At 37.9% G+C, this 17066-nt stretch overlaps 7 protein-coding genes across 8 annotated transcripts in view; 3 read left to right on the top strand and 4 right to left on the bottom strand.

Moving 5' to 3' along the window:
* LOC104717214 (transmembrane protein 230-like) lies at positions 185–1828 on the bottom strand. Its single transcript, XM_010434755.1, has 3 exons — positions 1706–1828; positions 1386–1623; positions 185–533 (listed from the first exon to the last, which is right to left on the bottom strand). Exons 2-3 carry the CDS (start codon positions 1573–1575, stop codon positions 412–414), a joined length of 312 nt encoding a protein of 103 aa, XP_010433057.1. The 5' UTR covers positions 1576–1623; positions 1706–1828; the 3' UTR covers positions 185–411.
* LOC104717212 (protein DECREASED SIZE EXCLUSION LIMIT 1) lies at positions 1944–4705 on the bottom strand. 2 transcript variants are annotated; one of them, XM_010434752.1, is made up of 13 exons: positions 4523–4705; positions 4367–4429; positions 4203–4274; positions 4065–4121; positions 3780–3976; positions 3567–3625; positions 3341–3434; positions 3103–3169; positions 2910–2992; positions 2725–2816; positions 2518–2624; positions 2305–2368; positions 1944–2190 (listed from the first exon to the last, which is right to left on the bottom strand). In XM_010434752.1, the coding sequence occupies exons 1-13, from the start codon at positions 4624–4626 to the stop codon at positions 2086–2088; spliced, it is 1164 nt and encodes a 387-aa protein (XP_010433054.1). In that variant the 5' UTR covers positions 4627–4705; the 3' UTR covers positions 1944–2085. The 2 variants fall into 2 exon arrangements, with proteins under 2 accessions (XP_010433054.1, XP_010433055.1); XM_010434753.2 differs by having other exon boundaries at positions 4367–4424; positions 4523–4622.
* LOC104717210 (putative oligosaccharyltransferase complex subunit CG9662) lies at positions 4904–5662 on the top strand. Its single transcript, XM_010434750.2, has one exon. The coding sequence runs from the start codon at positions 4948–4950 to the stop codon at positions 5479–5481; it is 534 nt and encodes a 177-aa protein (XP_010433052.1). The 5' UTR covers positions 4904–4947; the 3' UTR covers positions 5482–5662.
* LOC104717211 (plant intracellular Ras-group-related LRR protein 7) lies at positions 6098–7525 on the bottom strand. The gene is made up of 3 exons (XM_010434751.2): positions 7259–7525; positions 6975–7144; positions 6098–6879 (listed from the first exon to the last, which is right to left on the bottom strand). The coding sequence occupies exons 1-3, from the start codon at positions 7523–7525 to the stop codon at positions 6195–6197; spliced, it is 1122 nt and encodes a 373-aa protein (XP_010433053.1). The 3' UTR covers positions 6098–6194.
* Positions 8157–9504, top strand: LOC104720068 (choline monooxygenase, chloroplastic-like). Its single transcript, XM_010438038.2, has 5 exons — positions 8157–8590; positions 8678–8723; positions 8793–8928; positions 9027–9101; positions 9211–9504. Exons 1-5 carry the CDS (start codon positions 8281–8283, stop codon positions 9502–9504), a joined length of 861 nt encoding a protein of 286 aa, XP_010436340.1. The 5' UTR covers positions 8157–8280.
* Positions 10116–12463, top strand: LOC104717208 (choline monooxygenase, chloroplastic-like). Its single transcript, XM_010434748.2, has 10 exons — positions 10116–10544; positions 10632–10677; positions 10747–10882; positions 10981–11055; positions 11165–11383; positions 11472–11567; positions 11678–11799; positions 11914–12007; positions 12088–12138; positions 12234–12463. The coding sequence occupies exons 1-10, from the start codon at positions 10235–10237 to the stop codon at positions 12366–12368; spliced, it is 1284 nt and encodes a 427-aa protein (XP_010433050.1). The 5' UTR covers positions 10116–10234; the 3' UTR covers positions 12369–12463.
* LOC104717209 (calcium-transporting ATPase 10, plasma membrane-type) overlaps positions 12521–17066 on the bottom strand; it is a 12890-nt gene continuing 8344 nt past the window's right edge. The window contains exons 17-35 of the mRNA XM_019231150.1: positions 16553–16595; positions 16365–16448; positions 16086–16223; positions 15928–15990; positions 15747–15845; positions 15499–15609; positions 15105–15275; positions 14923–14982; positions 14649–14813; positions 14456–14572; positions 14260–14358; positions 13936–14073; positions 13728–13828; positions 13581–13626; positions 13367–13495; positions 13176–13283; positions 12984–13075; positions 12765–12859; positions 12521–12684 (exon numbers count right to left, since the gene is read on the bottom strand). Of these exons, the coding sequence (XP_019086695.1) occupies positions 12680–12684; positions 12765–12859; positions 12984–13075; positions 13176–13283; positions 13367–13495; positions 13581–13626; positions 13728–13828; positions 13936–14073; positions 14260–14358; positions 14456–14572; positions 14649–14813; positions 14923–14982; positions 15105–15275; positions 15499–15609; positions 15747–15845; positions 15928–15990; positions 16086–16223; positions 16365–16448; positions 16553–16595 (1864 nt within the window). The 3' untranslated portion in view covers positions 12521–12679. The remainder of the gene's footprint in view (positions 12685–12764; positions 12860–12983; positions 13076–13175; positions 13284–13366; positions 13496–13580; positions 13627–13727; positions 13829–13935; positions 14074–14259; positions 14359–14455; positions 14573–14648; positions 14814–14922; positions 14983–15104; positions 15276–15498; positions 15610–15746; positions 15846–15927; positions 15991–16085; positions 16224–16364; positions 16449–16552; positions 16596–17066) is intronic.

Below are 17066 nucleotides of genomic sequence, written 5' to 3'. Positions count from 1 at the left end.
AGTATATCTGAATTTTGGACGACTAAAACAGTGAAATAGCATGTGTGAATTGGCCAGATTTATTATAAAGACTCGGAATCTCGGATTGAACCTAATTACCATGATACTAAAATACTGCATCCAGATGAATGTTGATGGAAAATGAACCAGTTACATCTGATTTTACCTTTAAAAATGAAACGGGTGTATATATATATTTATATATAGATATGTATGTAAATAAATCTGACTAAAACTGTCACAGACTCAAATTTTATTTTAACAAGAGGAGCGAGAAAGCTAGAAGGGACTCAACCTCAACTCAACTCCTATAAAAACTACACAAGAGAGAAAACAAGTCAATCATTTGCTTACAAGCAATAAAAAACATCTCTATACATTGAGTAGGAGAGAGAGATCCAAAAGGGGACACTAAACAGGCGGTATGTTTGAGAAGGAGAAACCTTTGTATCCTTTGTAAGCGTAATACGCGATCCGCGTATAGTAAAACCCCGGGATGAATAGAAGACACCCCAAGACGATGAAGAAAATCCCTGTTTCCACCATCAAAAAAAAAAAGAAACAAACAGAGAGAGAATGGATTTGTCATTACTTTAGCTCAATGCCCAAATCACATATTTAAAAACTAAGAATGATGATAGGCCACTGATGCAATGATGAGAACGAAACGAACTAGTTCTGGCAATACTAATAAAATGGCAAATCAAACGAAATCAAGTTTTTAAGTATGGTGCAGATACTTTGCTTTCACATTGCGTTGGGGATGTGCGAACTTCATCAAAAGAGTTACAACCCAGTGAAAGAAGAGTAAACTAACAAGTTTTAAAGCAAAACTCATGTCTATGTTACACACAGAGGTTTCTTTCTATTGGCAAAAATCAATCAGAGTATTTATGCGATCTAAGAAATTATGGACTTCAGTGAATATATGTCTGTTATAAACGAGTTCTCCCCGGAAGTTTACTAAACAGTGCTAATTCTAAGAATGAAATCAAACCAAATGCCTTTGGAAAGATTCTATAAAGTGTTGTGTGTATTCATCCAAATCTTCAGAACACACAGAGAATAAAAAAAAGGCCAAAGTGAAACGAAATTAGACACCATAGTAGCTCACAAGAGCACTTGCAACAATCTATTTTATCAGCTTAATCACCTAAAAATTCTTATGTAACTTCTTTTTTCAAATCAAAACATTTCCTAAACAATCAAATTTTTGCTTTCTGAATCTCTCTCAAACTTAAAAATTAACAAGTCCTCCAGAATCTCACGAATTTTCCATTTCTACACACCTACACTGGATCAGATAAGCTTTAAGGAACCAAGAGAAGCACGAAAACAAAATGGATTGCAAATGGGGGAATTAAATGGACAAAGAGAAATCGTACCGTGGCCTCGATCACCGCCAACTCGATTATACGCCATAAAGAAGCCGGAGACAATTCCTAGGGTTCCGAACACGAGTAGAGCCACCGCGAGTGCGATCTCCTTAACCGGCGGTCGGTTATTGACGGTGTATGAACTCTCTATCATAATGTCCTCGTCCGTTATCGAGAACGCATGGTCGACGTACGCCATTTTACACAGCTCGCTCCCCGGATCAAAGATCAATGGGATCGAAACGATCTAGAAGAAGAGCAGATTCTATTGCGTGAAATTGCAGAAGATCCAGAGCTCGAGAAAAAAAAACAAAAAACGAAATCGTTACTGTTTGTGTTTGCTTTTAGGTCTTTCTTCAGATGTTGATGAGTCTCTCTTGTTGCGACGGTGACGGGATCAGTTTGGTGCAATTTAATTGATTTTTTTTCTGTCGTGAAATCTACTCAACGTACGGTTCACTGCCGGATCTATTTATTATCTAGATGCCAAGACTACGCGTTGTTTGATTTTTCCTTGTCTCATACAAACAAAACGGCAGAACGTGCGAGTTTTGTAACAAATCAGAATAACCAAAAGTGGACCAAAACAAATCAGAATATACTCTCTTAATTGTTATCTATATTTGTTCTCTATTTTGATGACGATGACATGATGAATTTACAAATTTTCAAGAGATTCAGGTCGAGAAACCAAACCCACAGACAGAAATCAAAGAGATTTTTGGGGAGGATAGAGTTTCCAGAGAGCAACAGTTGCATCATCAGATGCAGACGCCATCAGCTCACAGTCAGGAGAGTAGGATACCGCGTTGCACTGCAAACAAACACATGAAAGCATCAAATACTAATATTCAGACTGTTGTTGATATGAGAGTTCAGAGTAATAATACTAATATACAAAGTCTGAGACTGAGAAATATTCACATACCGTTGCTCGGTGGTACTTTAGTATAGCTAGAGCATTTCCTTTGCGGTAGTTATAGACCCTTACTCTGTTTCCAAATATATGTAACAAACAGAATAAGAGCTTTTAGTCCTCACTCCATTATAGTTAAAACTAGTTGAAAGATGGATGGAAAGCGTTTTGGAGGCCAAATCTTGATAATAACAACTGATTCAACGCTGAGAAATTAATGCTAACCTGTGGTCCCAACCAGCCGTGGCTGCAATTTTCCCATCGGGTCGGATTGAGGTGCCCGATACACCAGGCCTTTCCAAAGTAATCTCTTTTCTCATTGTACAAGAACCCTTAACACATATAACAACAACATTCATAGAATGGGTATCAGACTATAGCTTTATAGTGAGATCACACAAGTGCATCCTCTCTGGCAGATGTCAAACTTACAGTTGAATGGTTGAGATTATACATCACAATTTTGTCATCTGCCCCTGCTGAGATACCTCCATCACATGATGATGCAACACTAAGACTTAAAACTGCATAAAGAAGACAATAAATAAAGTGAAAAAAAGCAGGAACAACAATTTTTTTTTAAAAAAAAAATCGAATATAGAGGATGGGAATAAGACCTGGCTCTGAATGAAACTTCACACTTGTTAGGGGAATCTTAGCATTGCGTATATCCCAAAGCAGCGTGGAACCATCCTCATAACTGCATAAGTTTGGTATACACCACCCATAATAAGAACAAAGTATAAAAATCTAGGGTATTGCCTTTCTAGATTAATTTAAATTTAAAACAGCTTTGGAAAGAGAGCATACCCAGCTAAGACTTGTAAGAAACCCTGTGATTCAGGAGGGCAAAATAATTGAACAGCCATACACATTCCTGCAGATGACCAATTTACCATCCCCCTTAATAAGAGCCTTTTAAGCAAAGTTCAAAGGTGAACTGATCAATGCATGCTAGTTTTCATTATATTATTGATGAAAAAACATCAATTTTAACAAGAAATGTAATTATGAAAGATCTCATAGAAAGAACAAGATGAGCTTGTACCTCTTCCTTTGGTAGCATCATTAGGGGAATTGTCAGGGCTGGCTTGAGGAAGTTGTATGATCTTGTCTCCGGTATTGAGATCCCATACCTCTACCTTTATGGATGAACCAAATCAGAAGAATGGAAACAGGAAACCAAAGAATCAAAAAACCAAAAAACCAAAAAAAGCGAGAAGAAAGAATCTGAAGGTTGTCCAAAACAACTAATTTTATGCTTTTCTAGTTACCTCAGTAGGTTGCTCCCCTGCTACTGCTACATAAGTGGTACCTTCGGCATGATCTCGACCTGATATTGTCAAATTCATGGTAAATCTGAAGGTGTTCAAATTAATGGAGACCAACGATTGTACATTTTCACATTGACAAACTGTATGGCATCAGTTCAGGCCGAAACCATTATCAGGAACAAAGAATTTCCAGCCAACCTAAGTAAAACATACCCTGAAGCAAACCAGAGTCATCAACAGAACTTTCACTTTCATCTGTAGATTGAACATCACGTGTGTCTCCAGCATCCGGCTCGTTAGAATCTTCTGACTGACCTCCAGCATCTTTAATAAGAGAAGTCTTAGGCTTTTTAACAAGAGAGAAGTTGCAAAAATGATAGGCGCTTGTATTGAGTATAAGTAATGGGTCTCTGCAAAGCATTTGACGAGAATCATTGGTTATAGTTCAATAGCAACACAGTGCCTAAACAGTAGAAAAAGGGAGAGAATCATATCCACCTTGATAGACCACCATCTTCAATATCCCAACACTTAACAGTTCCATCTCTGCCTTGGCTATAACCATAACAGTAACTAGTTTCAGGTTTTCCGGAAATAGATCATCGAGTATAAAAAAGCATTATTGCTTCCATTTACCTGATAATCTTGTTCTCTCCTAACCAGGGACTAGCTGCTACAGCTAAAACCCCATGTGCTCTACTATGTGCCCTACAAGTCAGAAACAGAACACTGAGGTATCTATAACAAGGAGGATAGTTCATTATGACAAAGCAATGAATTTGAAAATCAAAATCACAAACCAAGCAGAAGAAACTGCACGATGCTGAAGTGTATCCCAAATCCTCAACTCTCCATCAGCTGAACTGGAGAAAGAAAGTTTCAATTTTGCACCAAATCATCAAAAAAAAAAACACATGACTCGAGAATTGAGCTCAAGTGGGAGAAGACTAATATACCCAGTGAAAAGCAGAGATTTTGATGGATGGAACGAAACGTCCATAACCGAGTGACGGTGCCCTCTAAGCACCGCCACCGGATCAGGCGGTGGTCTCTTGCTCATCTCCGTTGTAGCTTCTACACTAAACCAAAACCTTGTTATAGAGAAGAACACACAACTCAATCGAATCCAAGTCCCAGACTATGACAAGAGCAACAACGAGAAAGAGAAAAGCCTTAAAAACTACGTGTCGTTTAATATTAACTTCGTTTTCCTAAAAACGGCAGAACGTGCTATCTTACTTTAACGAGACGGTAAAACAAATATTAATATCCATCCGACGGATAACAATATCCAAGTTTCCAAACAAACTAACAAACTCTCAAACTGCTTCTTCAAAACAAAAAGGAGAGTGAAGAGCCAATTCTGAAGGATCCGATTCAAATGGCTCCGAGATCCGATTCACAAAACCTAGCTACCGGCTCCGGCGCCGGATCCGCCACATCTGATGAATCCTCAATCGATCCGATCTTTCACATTCTCCGTATCATCCCATTCTCCTTCCTCCGTCCGCCACGTCTTCGTCTCAAGCTCCCTTCCTTCACACTCCCATCGCCGATGACTGTATTCTCACTCATCCTCCTCACATACTTCCTCGTCATCTCTGGATTCATCTACGACGTGATTGTCGAGCCACCAGGTATCGGTTCAACCCAGGATCCCATCACCGGTTCAGTACGACCCGTCGTATTCATGCCGGGTCGTGTCAATGGGCAATACATCATAGAAGGTCTATCCTCGGGGTTCATGTTCGTGCTCGGTGGGATTGGGATCATAATGATGGATCTGGCATTGGATAAGAATCGAGCTAAGAGTGTTAAATCATCTTATGCTACCGCTGGGATCTCATCTATTGTGATTGCTTATGTTATGGGTATGCTCTTCATTCGCATTAAGATCCCTGGCTATCTCCGTTAGAGGGTTTAGATTGCTTTCACCTTTTTTGTTATGTAATTGGATCTTTAGTTTAAGACTGATCACTGGAAAAAAAATGTGACTTTTTTTTTGGGTGTGATTTCTATAAGTTTATGTGTTTCTTGTTTGATAATGAGAATTTCAGACATGAATGTTAGTAATCTGAAGCTGCATTGGTTTGATTTCTCAATCTTATTCAACGCAGCCAGTAAAGTAGAGATTTTTTTAAGTTGGGTTTGTTGCTTCAGGTGTTGAATAAGGACTTGTCGAGGCCTGCAAAGGTGCAGCTTCCTTAAACTCTATTTCTTGTGTCAAAAAGCTCAATTTTTGGTGGTGTAAACTTTGATGCATGATTCTTTTTAACGAGAGTTGGTGATCGTGGAAGCCTTACCTACACGTATCTGTCAAAAAGTTTCTGGGAATGAATTGTCCTGAAACTGAAACTGGTGTTGTATTGTATCTCTTACCAGCATAGATTTTGAACTTTCACTCAAGTCTCAAAGTATACGATGAAGGCATGAGAAATAGATATGGAAGGAGAGACTTGTTAATAATATTAATTTTTTGGGGTCAAAATTGTTGTTTACATGATTTACAATAAGAAGTTATGAAATCTGAATGCGGCGTATTTACATATTCTTATACATTTAGTGATGAATTTAAAAGTACAAATGGTTGAAAGATCTGCAAAATTGTGGTTACTGTCTGCATTATACTCATCTGCTGAAATAGGTTCTTGGGGAAAAGAGACGTCGAGGTGAGCACATTACAGGAAACTTGGTCGAAGCTAGGATATCAATGGGACGGTACTCGGGCATGATGAGCCCTTCTCTCTCTTCCCTGGTCCAAGCCCTTGATCTGCCATTGAATGTTCCATACTTGACCAATTTACGGAAACCCCATGTCTTCTTCTTTGCTGCCATGTTCACCAGTTTACCATTCATCTTCTGGCTCAGATACTCTCTCACCGCCTGCAAGCTCTGCTCCACGACCTCAATGGGTGGGGACACGAGCGGGTTTCCCTCTGCACTCAGCTTCCTCAGCCGCCTCATGCATCCAATGGACTCAGGCAACACTGTTATCCTGTTGTAGCTGATATCCAGCTCGAGGAGGTTCAGGAGAAGACCGATAGAAGATGGAAGAGCAGAAAGATACTGGAAGTTCTGACTTACATTGAGGATCTCGAGGTTGATGAGGTTCTCGAGGTCCTCAGGGAGGATCATAAGGCAATTAAGACGAGCATCGAGGACACGCAGGGATGTTAGGTAGGTGATGGAGTTTGGCAGGATAATGAGCTTGTTTGAGTTGACACATAGCTTCCTCAGATTGGTTAGTTCTAACCCTATGTTGTCTGGTAATCTAACCAGCTCGTTGAAGTTGGCGTTTAGCTCTTCGAGTGACCTGGGAAAGAAAACAGAGGAATCAGTCATGATCATCATCATATATGATGGTTTGGTTCAGATTTTGAGTTTTTAGTCAATGTTTGATGTGTGAACCTGCAATTTTGAATAGTTTTGGGGAGGGAAACAAGAAAGTTGCCGGAGACATTAAGGATCTTGAGCTTAGAGAGACAACCAATGGAGTTTGGAAGAGCTTTGATCTGGTTTGAGTGAATATCTAATGCTATCAAGTTGAGTAATCTCGCTGTTAGAGATTCTGGTATTTTCTGTTATCATGTAAAGACACAAACCCCAAAACAGAACATTAGAAACATATAGTTTATCTGTATATGTAGACACACATGTGAAGTCAATGAGTGTAGTATGTAATAGATATTAACCTTGATATGATTGTTGGAGAGATCAAGCTTGCAAATATTTGCCAAATTGAGGGAAGGATTTGGGAGAGACTGTAATGCCATGCCACTCAAATTCACAACCTGTAGTCTCTCTTCCTCGTCTTCATTGTATGATGGTGACTTTGGTGAAGAGGATGGTGAAATGGGTGATGATGGTGGTGATGTCCTCAAGTCCATCATCATCATTGTCATCATGTGATCCTTTTGTCCATGCAATTGCTGATACTGATATGCATCTTCGCATATCATGATGGTTTATAAATGTGTTTTGTAGGTTTATATGAGTATATTATGGAGGAAGAAGATGACAAATGGTGAAATGAGTGATTCTTTTTCTGATTATGATGGCAACACATATATGTAGACAAAAGAGGCTTAAAGAGATGTATGGATGATAAAACTCTAGTGGGAAATTTCAAGGAAATGAATATTTTTCGGAAAGTTAATGATTTGTAATTAAGTAAAAAAAAAAAAAGGTGATTAGCTGATTAAGGAGAGAGAGTCATGCGTTGCCGAGTTTTTTCTTAACACCTGATCATTAATATGTTCAGCTACCCGCAAATCACTCATAAGTAGTATTTTTTTTTTTTTTAATAAGCAAACAAGAAATAAATAAGCAAAACCATTAGGAAAATATAAAAGATTATGGGCAAAATATTATTAGTAGATGATAAAAGTATAAACTATAGGTAAAAAATTAGTCATCCAATTAAATAGATGATAATTGCAATTTTTAAAAAAAAAATTGTCGATACTCAATTTTATTTTATTTTATTTTTTTTTTTGGGCCAAAAAAATTGATAGAAATTAAATGAATATTTGAAATAAACTTTGCTCTAAATCTTTTATTTGTTTCATAATGAGAGTCCGAAAATTAACAAATCGAAATTTGTGGGGGTGAAAACAGAATTAATCAAAAATACTTATGCCACTTGTAAAAATAACTCTGAAGTAAAGCTCCGGTTAGTTTAGACGACCATCGGAATTAAAAAGAACCGCCGGAGATGACAACGATGATGATGATCAGGTCAACGGCGAATTTGACGGAATATCTAACACCGACGCTAAAATCCACCAAAGGAAATTTCAGTTCTCATGGTGGATTTGGCGTTTCAGTCTCTCAATTTAGTCGGAGAAGATTTCTCAATCCGAGCAGAGTCTTCGCCGTTTCAGATATCAATAAGCTCGTGAAGGAGTTCGACCCGAAGATTCCGTTGGAGAGAGCATCTACTCCGCCGAGCTCGTGGTACACTGATCCTCAATTCTACAGTTTCGAGCTCGATCGGGTCTTCTATGGAGGATGGCAAGCCGTAGGTTAGTAAAAAAAAATTCACACTTCACTTAGTTAGTTTAGTTAAATGTTTCTGTAAAAGTTTCTTACTTTGCCATTGCATATGTCAGGATACTCTGATCAGATTAAAGAGAGTCGTGACTTCTTTACCGGGAGGTAAGTAAAACCATGTACAGATCAGATTGTTCTATGTCAGTCTTGTTCAATATGTATGACTTGGTGCAGGCTTGGGGGCGTAGAATATGTTGTGTGTAGAGACGATAATGGAAAGATTCATGCTTTCCATAATGTATGTTCTCACCATGCTTCTATTTTGGCTTCTGGAAATGGGAAAAAGTCTTGTTTTGTCTGCCCTTATCATGTAAGCTTCTCTATGGGCTTGAAGCCGTAACTCTATATGATGATTATGCAGTTAATGAATTTGTTTTTTTAGTCATATTATGTCATTCTTTGTGGCAGGGATGGACGTATAGCTTGAGTGGGTCGCTTGTCAAAGCTACTAGAATGAATGGGATAGAGAACTTTGCTTTAAATGTATGGCATGTTGTTTAGATATAATAAGCATTGTGGTCTTTCACTTTTTTTTTTAAAGGACGGGAGAGTTTTGAGTTTTCTTACAGTACTTGACTGTTTGAGGAAACAGGAAATGGGACTTAAACCTCTAAGAGTGGCTGTCTGGGGACCTTTTGTTCTCCTCAAGGTAACTCAAGCCAGATCGAGGAAAGGAGAAGATGAGAGTCATGATGCATTAGTGGCATCAGAATGGCTCGGGACTTCTGTGGGAAAGTTGAGCGAAGGTGGAGTTGATTCCCCGCTTAGTTTCATATGCAGACGGGAATACACCATGGATTGTAATTGGAAGGTGAAATCTTGTTCTGACTATATACAGTACTCTNCATCTTCGCATATCATGATGGTTTATAAATGTGTTTTGTAGGTTTATATGAGTATATTATGGAGGAAGAAGATGACAAATGGTGAAATGAGTGATTCTTTTTCTGATTATGATGGCAACACATATATGTAGACAAAAGAGGCTTAAAGAGATGTATGGATGATAAAACTCTAGTGGGAAATTTCAAGGAAATGAATATTTTTCGGAAAGTTAATGATTTGTAATTAAGTAAAAAAAAAAAAAGGTGATTAGCTGATTAAGGAGAGAGAGTCATGCGTTGCCGAGTTTTTTCTTAACACCTGATCATTAATATGTTCAGCTACCCGCAAATCACTCATAAGTAGTATTTTTTTTTTTTTTAATAAGCAAACAAGAAATAAATAAGCAAAACCATTAGGAAAATATAAAAGATTATGGGCAAAATATTATTAGTAGATGATAAAAGTATAAACTATAGGTAAAAAATTAGTCATCCAATTAAATAGATGATAATTGCAATTTTTAAAAAAAAAATTGTCGATACTCAATTTTATTTTATTTTATTTTTTTTTTTGGGCCAAAAAAATTGATAGAAATTAAATGAATATTTGAAATAAACTTTGCTCTAAATCTTTTATTTGTTTCATAATGAGAGTCCGAAAATTAACAAATCGAAATTTGTGGGGGTGAAAACAGAATTAATCAAAAATACTTATGCCACTTGTAAAAATAACTCTGAAGTAAAGCTCCGGTTAGTTTAGACGACCATCGGAATTAAAAAGAACCGCCGGAGATGACAACGATGATGATGATCAGGTCAACGGCGAATTTGACGGAATATCTAACACCGACGCTAAAATCCACCAAAGGAAATTTCAGTTCTCATGGTGGATTTGGCGTTTCAGTCTCTCAATTTAGTCGGAGAAGATTTCTCAATCCGAGCAGAGTCTTCGCCGTTTCAGATATCAATAAGCTCGTGAAGGAGTTCGACCCGAAGATTCCGTTGGAGAGAGCATCTACTCCGCCGAGCTCGTGGTACACTGATCCTCAATTCTACAGTTTCGAGCTCGATCGGGTCTTCTATGGAGGATGGCAAGCCGTAGGTTAGTAAAAAAAAATTCACACTTCACTTAGTTAGTTTAGTTAAATGTTTCTGTAAAAGTTTCTTACTTTGCCATTGCATATGTCAGGATACTCTGATCAGATTAAAGAGAGTCGTGACTTCTTTACCGGGAGGTAAGTAAAACCATGTACAGATCAGATTGTTCTATGTCAGTCTTGTTCAATATGTATGACTTGGTGCAGGCTTGGGGGTGTAGAATATGTTGTGTGTAGAGATGATAATGGAAAGATTCATGCTTTCCATAATGTATGTTCTCACCATGCTTCTATTTTGGCTTCTGGAAATGGGAAAAAGTCTTGTTTTGTCTGCCCTTATCATGTAAGCTTCTCTATGGGCTTGAAGCCGTAACTCTATATGATGATTATGCAGTTAATGAATTTGTTTTTTTAGTCATATTATGTCATTCTTTGTGGCAGGGATGGACGTATAGCTTGAGTGGGTCGCTTGTCAAAGCTACTAGAATGAATGGGATAGAGAACTTTGCTTTAAATGTATGGCATGTTGTTTAGATATAATAAGCATTGTGGTCTTTCACTTTTTTTTTTAAAGGACGGGAGAGTTTTGAGTTTTCTTACAGTACTTGACTGTTTGAGGAAACAGGAAATGGGACTTAAACCTCTAAGAGTGGCTGTCTGGGGACCTTTTGTTCTCCTCAAGGTAACTCAAGCCAGATCGAGGAAAGGAGAAGATGAGAGTCATGATGCATTAGTGGCATCAGAATGGCTCGGGACTTCTGTGGGAAAGTTGAGCGAAGGTGGAGTTGATTCCCCGCTTAGTTTCATATGCAGACGGGAATACACCATGGATTGTAATTGGAAGGTGAAATCTTGTTCTGACTATATACAGTACTCTTTTTAAACAACAGAACTACAAAAACTGATGATGGATCACTGAAAACCTTTTTCAGGTTTTCTGTGATAACTACTTAGATGGTGGGTATCATGTACCATATGCACATAAAGGTTTGATGTCAGGCCTCAATCTCGAAACCTATTCTACAACGGTATATTCCTTTTGCTGAATACGAGCTACTTTCAGACTCGGACTTCCAATGCATGATTCTGTTCTCTAGTTTGTTTGGCTTGTGATGGACTTACTGTTTTAAGAAATCAGATATTCGAAAAGGTTAGTATCCAAGAATGTGGAGGTGGTTCCAAGGCTGGCGAAGATGGTTTTGATAGGCTTGGATCTCAAGCTCTTTATGCTTTTGTCTACCCAAATTTCATGATAAATAGGTAAAATGCATCAACTCAATTGCTCAGCTCATCGCTCAGTGACTTTACTCACTCTCGTGGATTATGTTTTAACTTCCAATGACTTTACTCACTCCCATGGATTATGTTTTAAAGGTATGGACCTTGGATGGACACGAATCTAGTGGTACCATTAGGACCAAGGAGATGCAAAGTCGTCTTCGACTATTTTCTTGATCCTTCTTTAAAGGTAAAACAACCGACAACGTAAACCTATATACATATCTCAGCCCTGTATAGCAATGTTTGAAATCTTCTTTTGGCTTTAAGGATGATGAAGCTTTTATCAAGAGAAGTTTGGAAGAAAGCGATAAAGTTCAGGTACGAGAATGAAGGACTCTCATTATGCCGAGAAATAGTTTATGGACTGTTTAAGGAGACTTGAGTTAATGGAACGTGTACGTTTGGTGTATCAGATGGAAGATGTTGTGTTGTGTGAGAGTGTTCAAAGGGGTCTCGAATCTCAGGCCTATGACAAAGGAAGATATGCTCTTGTGGAGAAGCCAATGCACCACTTCCATTGTTTACTGCATCAGAATCTCAAACTGTGAAACTCTTTTAAGTCTGTAGATACTTTACTTGTAACATATATGTATATATACAGCAAGCATAAAATGAAGCCTCCTTGCGTAGAGGTTATAATTCACTTAGTTTGGAGTAGTTAAGCCTCTGAGCAATTAAGGATTAAGATGACAGTCTTAACAACTGAACAAAAATAGGTATATATTTCATTTGTTTGATGTTTTAAAACGAAGAAGCCGTTTGCGAAAATACTGAGAGACAAAGAGAGTAAAGTATTCACAAGTTGGATACCACCTAGCCACCTTTGGTATTTAACCGCTTTCTCTTTTGAAACTAATTATTAACCTGAAAATCAACAGAAGGAAAGCTTTAGATGCGTCTAATGGCTTAGGCTATAGCGAAGGAAAGGTAACTACTTTAACTACCTGATGAGTTCCTTCTCCACCGGTTTATTCTAAAGTATTGGCTGACTGGAGTTTCTGGAACCGGTATCAATTTTCCGATTACCGCCAAAGGCCAACTGGTTATATAACATCAAACAGAATCTACCTAGTAAGTTAATGAAAAAGGGAAAAAAGCATCTAAAATAATTCTTGTTTTCACCTAATCAAAAACTTTTTGATGACCAAGTTAACAAAACAAACCTGACGGAACCGATTCCAATCGAGATGAGCCACATCTCCCAATCAAGCTTAGTCGTTGAGGCAAATGTTCCAAGGAACTCGACGATGACTACCTATTAAACAGTAAACAACAAGCAATAAAAGGGTGTGTCTATGTCTCAGATGTACAAAAAAGAAGTTACTTGGAGGAACAGAAGAGGAAGAATTGAGTACCTGGAGCACAATGGTGATACAGATGATGCCCACAAAAAGGTGATTCCTGAGAACTCCACGGAAAATGTTTATTTCATCTGGCTTCCGTGCGTTGAACTCGTTGAAGATCTAACAAATTGATACATCAGTTTGCTTTCTGCTGTGCCCAAGCTTTTTTTTTATTATTATACAGAGGACTCAATATCTTTTACCTGGCAGATGACAAACGCATTGAAGATAACGGTATTCTTCACTTTCTCTGGGTTTTTGTGACTCTTCAGATGAAGGATACTTATTCCCTCGAAATTGAGGATTAACAAGACTGTCACTTGGTACATCGCCTAAAGATATGCAGAACATTTAGAGAAGGCTTAACCATTGTGATATATAGAGAACTAGAGTAAGAAGAAGAAGAAGATAACTTACTTGTATAAACAAATTTCTCCACATGATATTTGTGATGAGAGGTTCTCTGAGAGCAAAAGATAAATATAATTATGTACAAATTGAAGAGAAACTATGATCACCATGCAAGACTTAACATGCTTTCTCAAGTCAAATAAGAAGAGGTACCTTCTGCCAACAGGAGATCGATCCATTAAGTGATCGGTTGGTGGTTCAGTGGCTAAAGCAAGAGCACCAAGAGTATCCATTATAAGATTGACCCAGAGAAGCTACAAAGATAGGGGAGAAGACTCTTTACCGACATGGAACTATTTGTTTTCAAGTGAATAATTTTTTGCGGATTATAAAGAAGTGGATTAAATTTATAATATCAAACCTGTACTGCAGTTAGAGGAACATCACCCGCGGATATGGCAGCCACAACATTGATGACAAGAGCTGCGACATTCACTGTGAGCTGAAACTGGATGAACTTTTGAATATTAGCATACACAGATCGACCCCAACGAACAACCTATAGGAATCAGATTACTTAATTGGAATCCTATTCAGAATAATTAAAAAGATCATAAAAACCCCCAAAGGAGAACATTTGACATTTCTGAGGAAAAAGTTCCTAAAGTATTATGCAACAGAGACGTATAAAATGAAGCTTATTTTATAAACAAATCTGAATCCCTTGGTTTCTAAGGATATCAACCTTCACAACGGATTCAAAGTTGTCATCCAAGATAATAATGTCTGACTTTTCCTTTGCAACTTCGGTGCCTTGAATACCCATAGCGAGACCTATATCTGCCTGAAATTCAGGGGACAAAACAGAAAGTGTGATCCTCAATATCAACAGTGTTTTTTAAAGGTCACATGTACGAGGTCGACATAAAAAAATATTGAACCTCGTGCAGTGCAGGAGCATCATTGGTTCCATCACCAGTGACAGCCACGACGTGCCCCCTTCTCTTCAGCGATTGTACAAGAAGAAGTTTGTCATTGGGTGATGATCTACCCATTACCTTCAAGTTCATCAACAATGTCAGGTACCATTAAATAACTGTCTTCAATCTTAAACCTAAATCATAAGGCTCTTACAGATATCTCTTCACAAATCCTATCTCTTTCTTCTTCTGAAAAGGATCGAAATACTTTTCCTTCAATCAGATTAGGCTCACTAGCATCTGAGTCTGAAGCTAATATACCGCATTCCAATGCAATTGCTTTAGCAGTTTGAATGTTATCACCAGTCACCATACGAACCTGAGGCCAATAATGGAAATTAGAAGCCTATACACCCATGAACAGAGAAGTCTAGAATATATATGAAGAGAAACCATCAGGGAAAGAAGCAAATGAGATCTCTACGGACCTTGACTCCAGCTTGTTGACATAGTAAAACTGAATTTTTGACACCTGGGCGACAAGGATCCTACAATGTGTTGGCAGATAAAAATACTTCAATGAATGGCCATCTGGTATACAGAACCACATTAAGGCAGATCACAAGACTAATCTAAATGGAAAGGAGAACTCGGAATAAGGTATGCTTACCTTAATACCAACGATAGCCAACAGTACAAGATCATCCTCAGGTAATACCCATCTAGAAAGTTGCTCGTCATCAGTTGGAATCTTGTCCACTTCAAATTTTCTGAAGGCAATTGCAACACAACGCAGACTCCTTGCAGCCATATCATTGATAGCATCTATTAAGCCAGCCATCTGAAAGAACAAGACTTTTTATTCAGAAGAAACAACATGTACTTTCCATAAAGACTCGCATTACAAAATTGGCACTGATTTGGGATACAAAGGTTCAAAATCGTAGATATAAGAGTAAAAGCTGACTTGGACTTGCAGTAAGAAAACGGTCTTAGTTCAAGACACAGTTGTAAGTTAAACTTTAAGACAAATTATATCATAAGAGATAAACATAATTACCGACCTTATCTTCACTCATATCTACAAAACTCTCATTTTCATCCATATATTGTGTGCAGGAACCCAAAACAATTTCGGCAGCACCTTTCCAGTGAACATGGACACTCGAATCTGACTGAAATTGAATTAGAAGTTTGTTAGGATGCTGATTAACAAGTGGAAACAACCATAAGTGAGAAACCAAAAACAGAGCAAAAGATCTACGAAAACATTGTTGAGAAATGGAAAAAAAAAAAAAAAGGAGAACGTTACTGATTTCACTGCTACGCCTCCCCGTTTCTTCTCTGAATTGAATGGATAAAATTGTACAGCAGAAGACTCAGACTTAAGAGCATCGAAATCCATGCCTAACTGCACAGCTTATAAAAAGTAAAAAGATTAGTCCTCCTCACCGCTATAATACTGGAACCAGAAAATGTAACTAAAAAATAACCTTTATCGCCCAATTAAGAATTGCTCTTTCTGTCGGAGATCCAGAAACCTGAATCTCACCACTCTGTCATCAGCAAACACATACACATTATTACATTATATCGGCTGAGTAGAAACCAAACAGGAAATCAGTAAAGTTCCTAAGAATTTTAATCCTACTTCAGATCGGAAGACACTGCCGGTTGTATTATGAGCAATTCCCTCAACAAGTATGGATGTAAAAGCAGATGGCAATTTTGCGCTGCTGTCCGGAGGATCCATCTTTTGGAACCCAGCATAACACTCAACAACAGTCATCTGAGAAAAGAGAAAGTATTAGGGGACTCGCTTGTTCGGCACAAAATTTAAAATAGCAAAAGCTCACAACTAGGTAAGCCTGTGGTAAATTTAGTGTGTTAGCAATAGAAAATACAGAAGGAAGTTAGCATTAAGATTCACCTCGTTTAAGGTCAAAGTTCCAGTCTTATCACTGCAAATTGTTGTTGCAGACCCCATAGTCTCACAAGCAGAAAGCCTTCGCACCTGAAGTTAAAATTAGTTTTTAAGTTGCAAACAACATTCACATAATAAATTTTGAATTTGTTTTCAAGCAAACTATTTAGACCCAAAATTTAAAATATACATACCAAAGCTTTATCTGCCATCATTTTTCTCATGGAATACGCAAGACTGCCAGTAAGAAGTAAAAAAGATCAGTGACAAAAAATTTTACAGCAGATCCATCCACATCTATAAAGTTTGACCACGTTATAACTAAATCTTTTCCAACTTGCTATTATTAAAATATGTATATAGAAGAGACAATAGACTTACGTCAAGGTAACAGCCAACGGAAGCCCTTCAGGCACTGCCACTACAACGATTGTAACCTACAATACTCAGACAAGTTGAGAACAACGGCCAGAGATGTGAATAAGTAGCTGACGACTGTATTAGCCATGCTAATTTCTTCTAAAGAAACACTTACTGCAACAGTGAAGATTTCAACAAGATCATCTAGCACATGATCAAATTTTGTCTTCCCTCCAATAAACTGTGGCCCTCCCTGTTCATTCTTCGTGTGACCGGTAAAGTAGCTGCAGCGAACAAAGAGTTGTTCAATAACCACTGACATTCACTCCACACAGTACTTAGTTGTCA

This window comes from Camelina sativa, chromosome 10 (genome assembly GCF_000633955.1).
Source record: "Camelina sativa cultivar DH55 chromosome 10, Cs, whole genome shotgun sequence".
NCBI lineage: Eukaryota > Viridiplantae > Streptophyta > Magnoliopsida > Brassicales > Brassicaceae > Camelina > Camelina sativa.
Note: the sequence above shows the minus strand (reverse complement) of the source record. Positions and strands in the feature narration are given on the sequence as shown.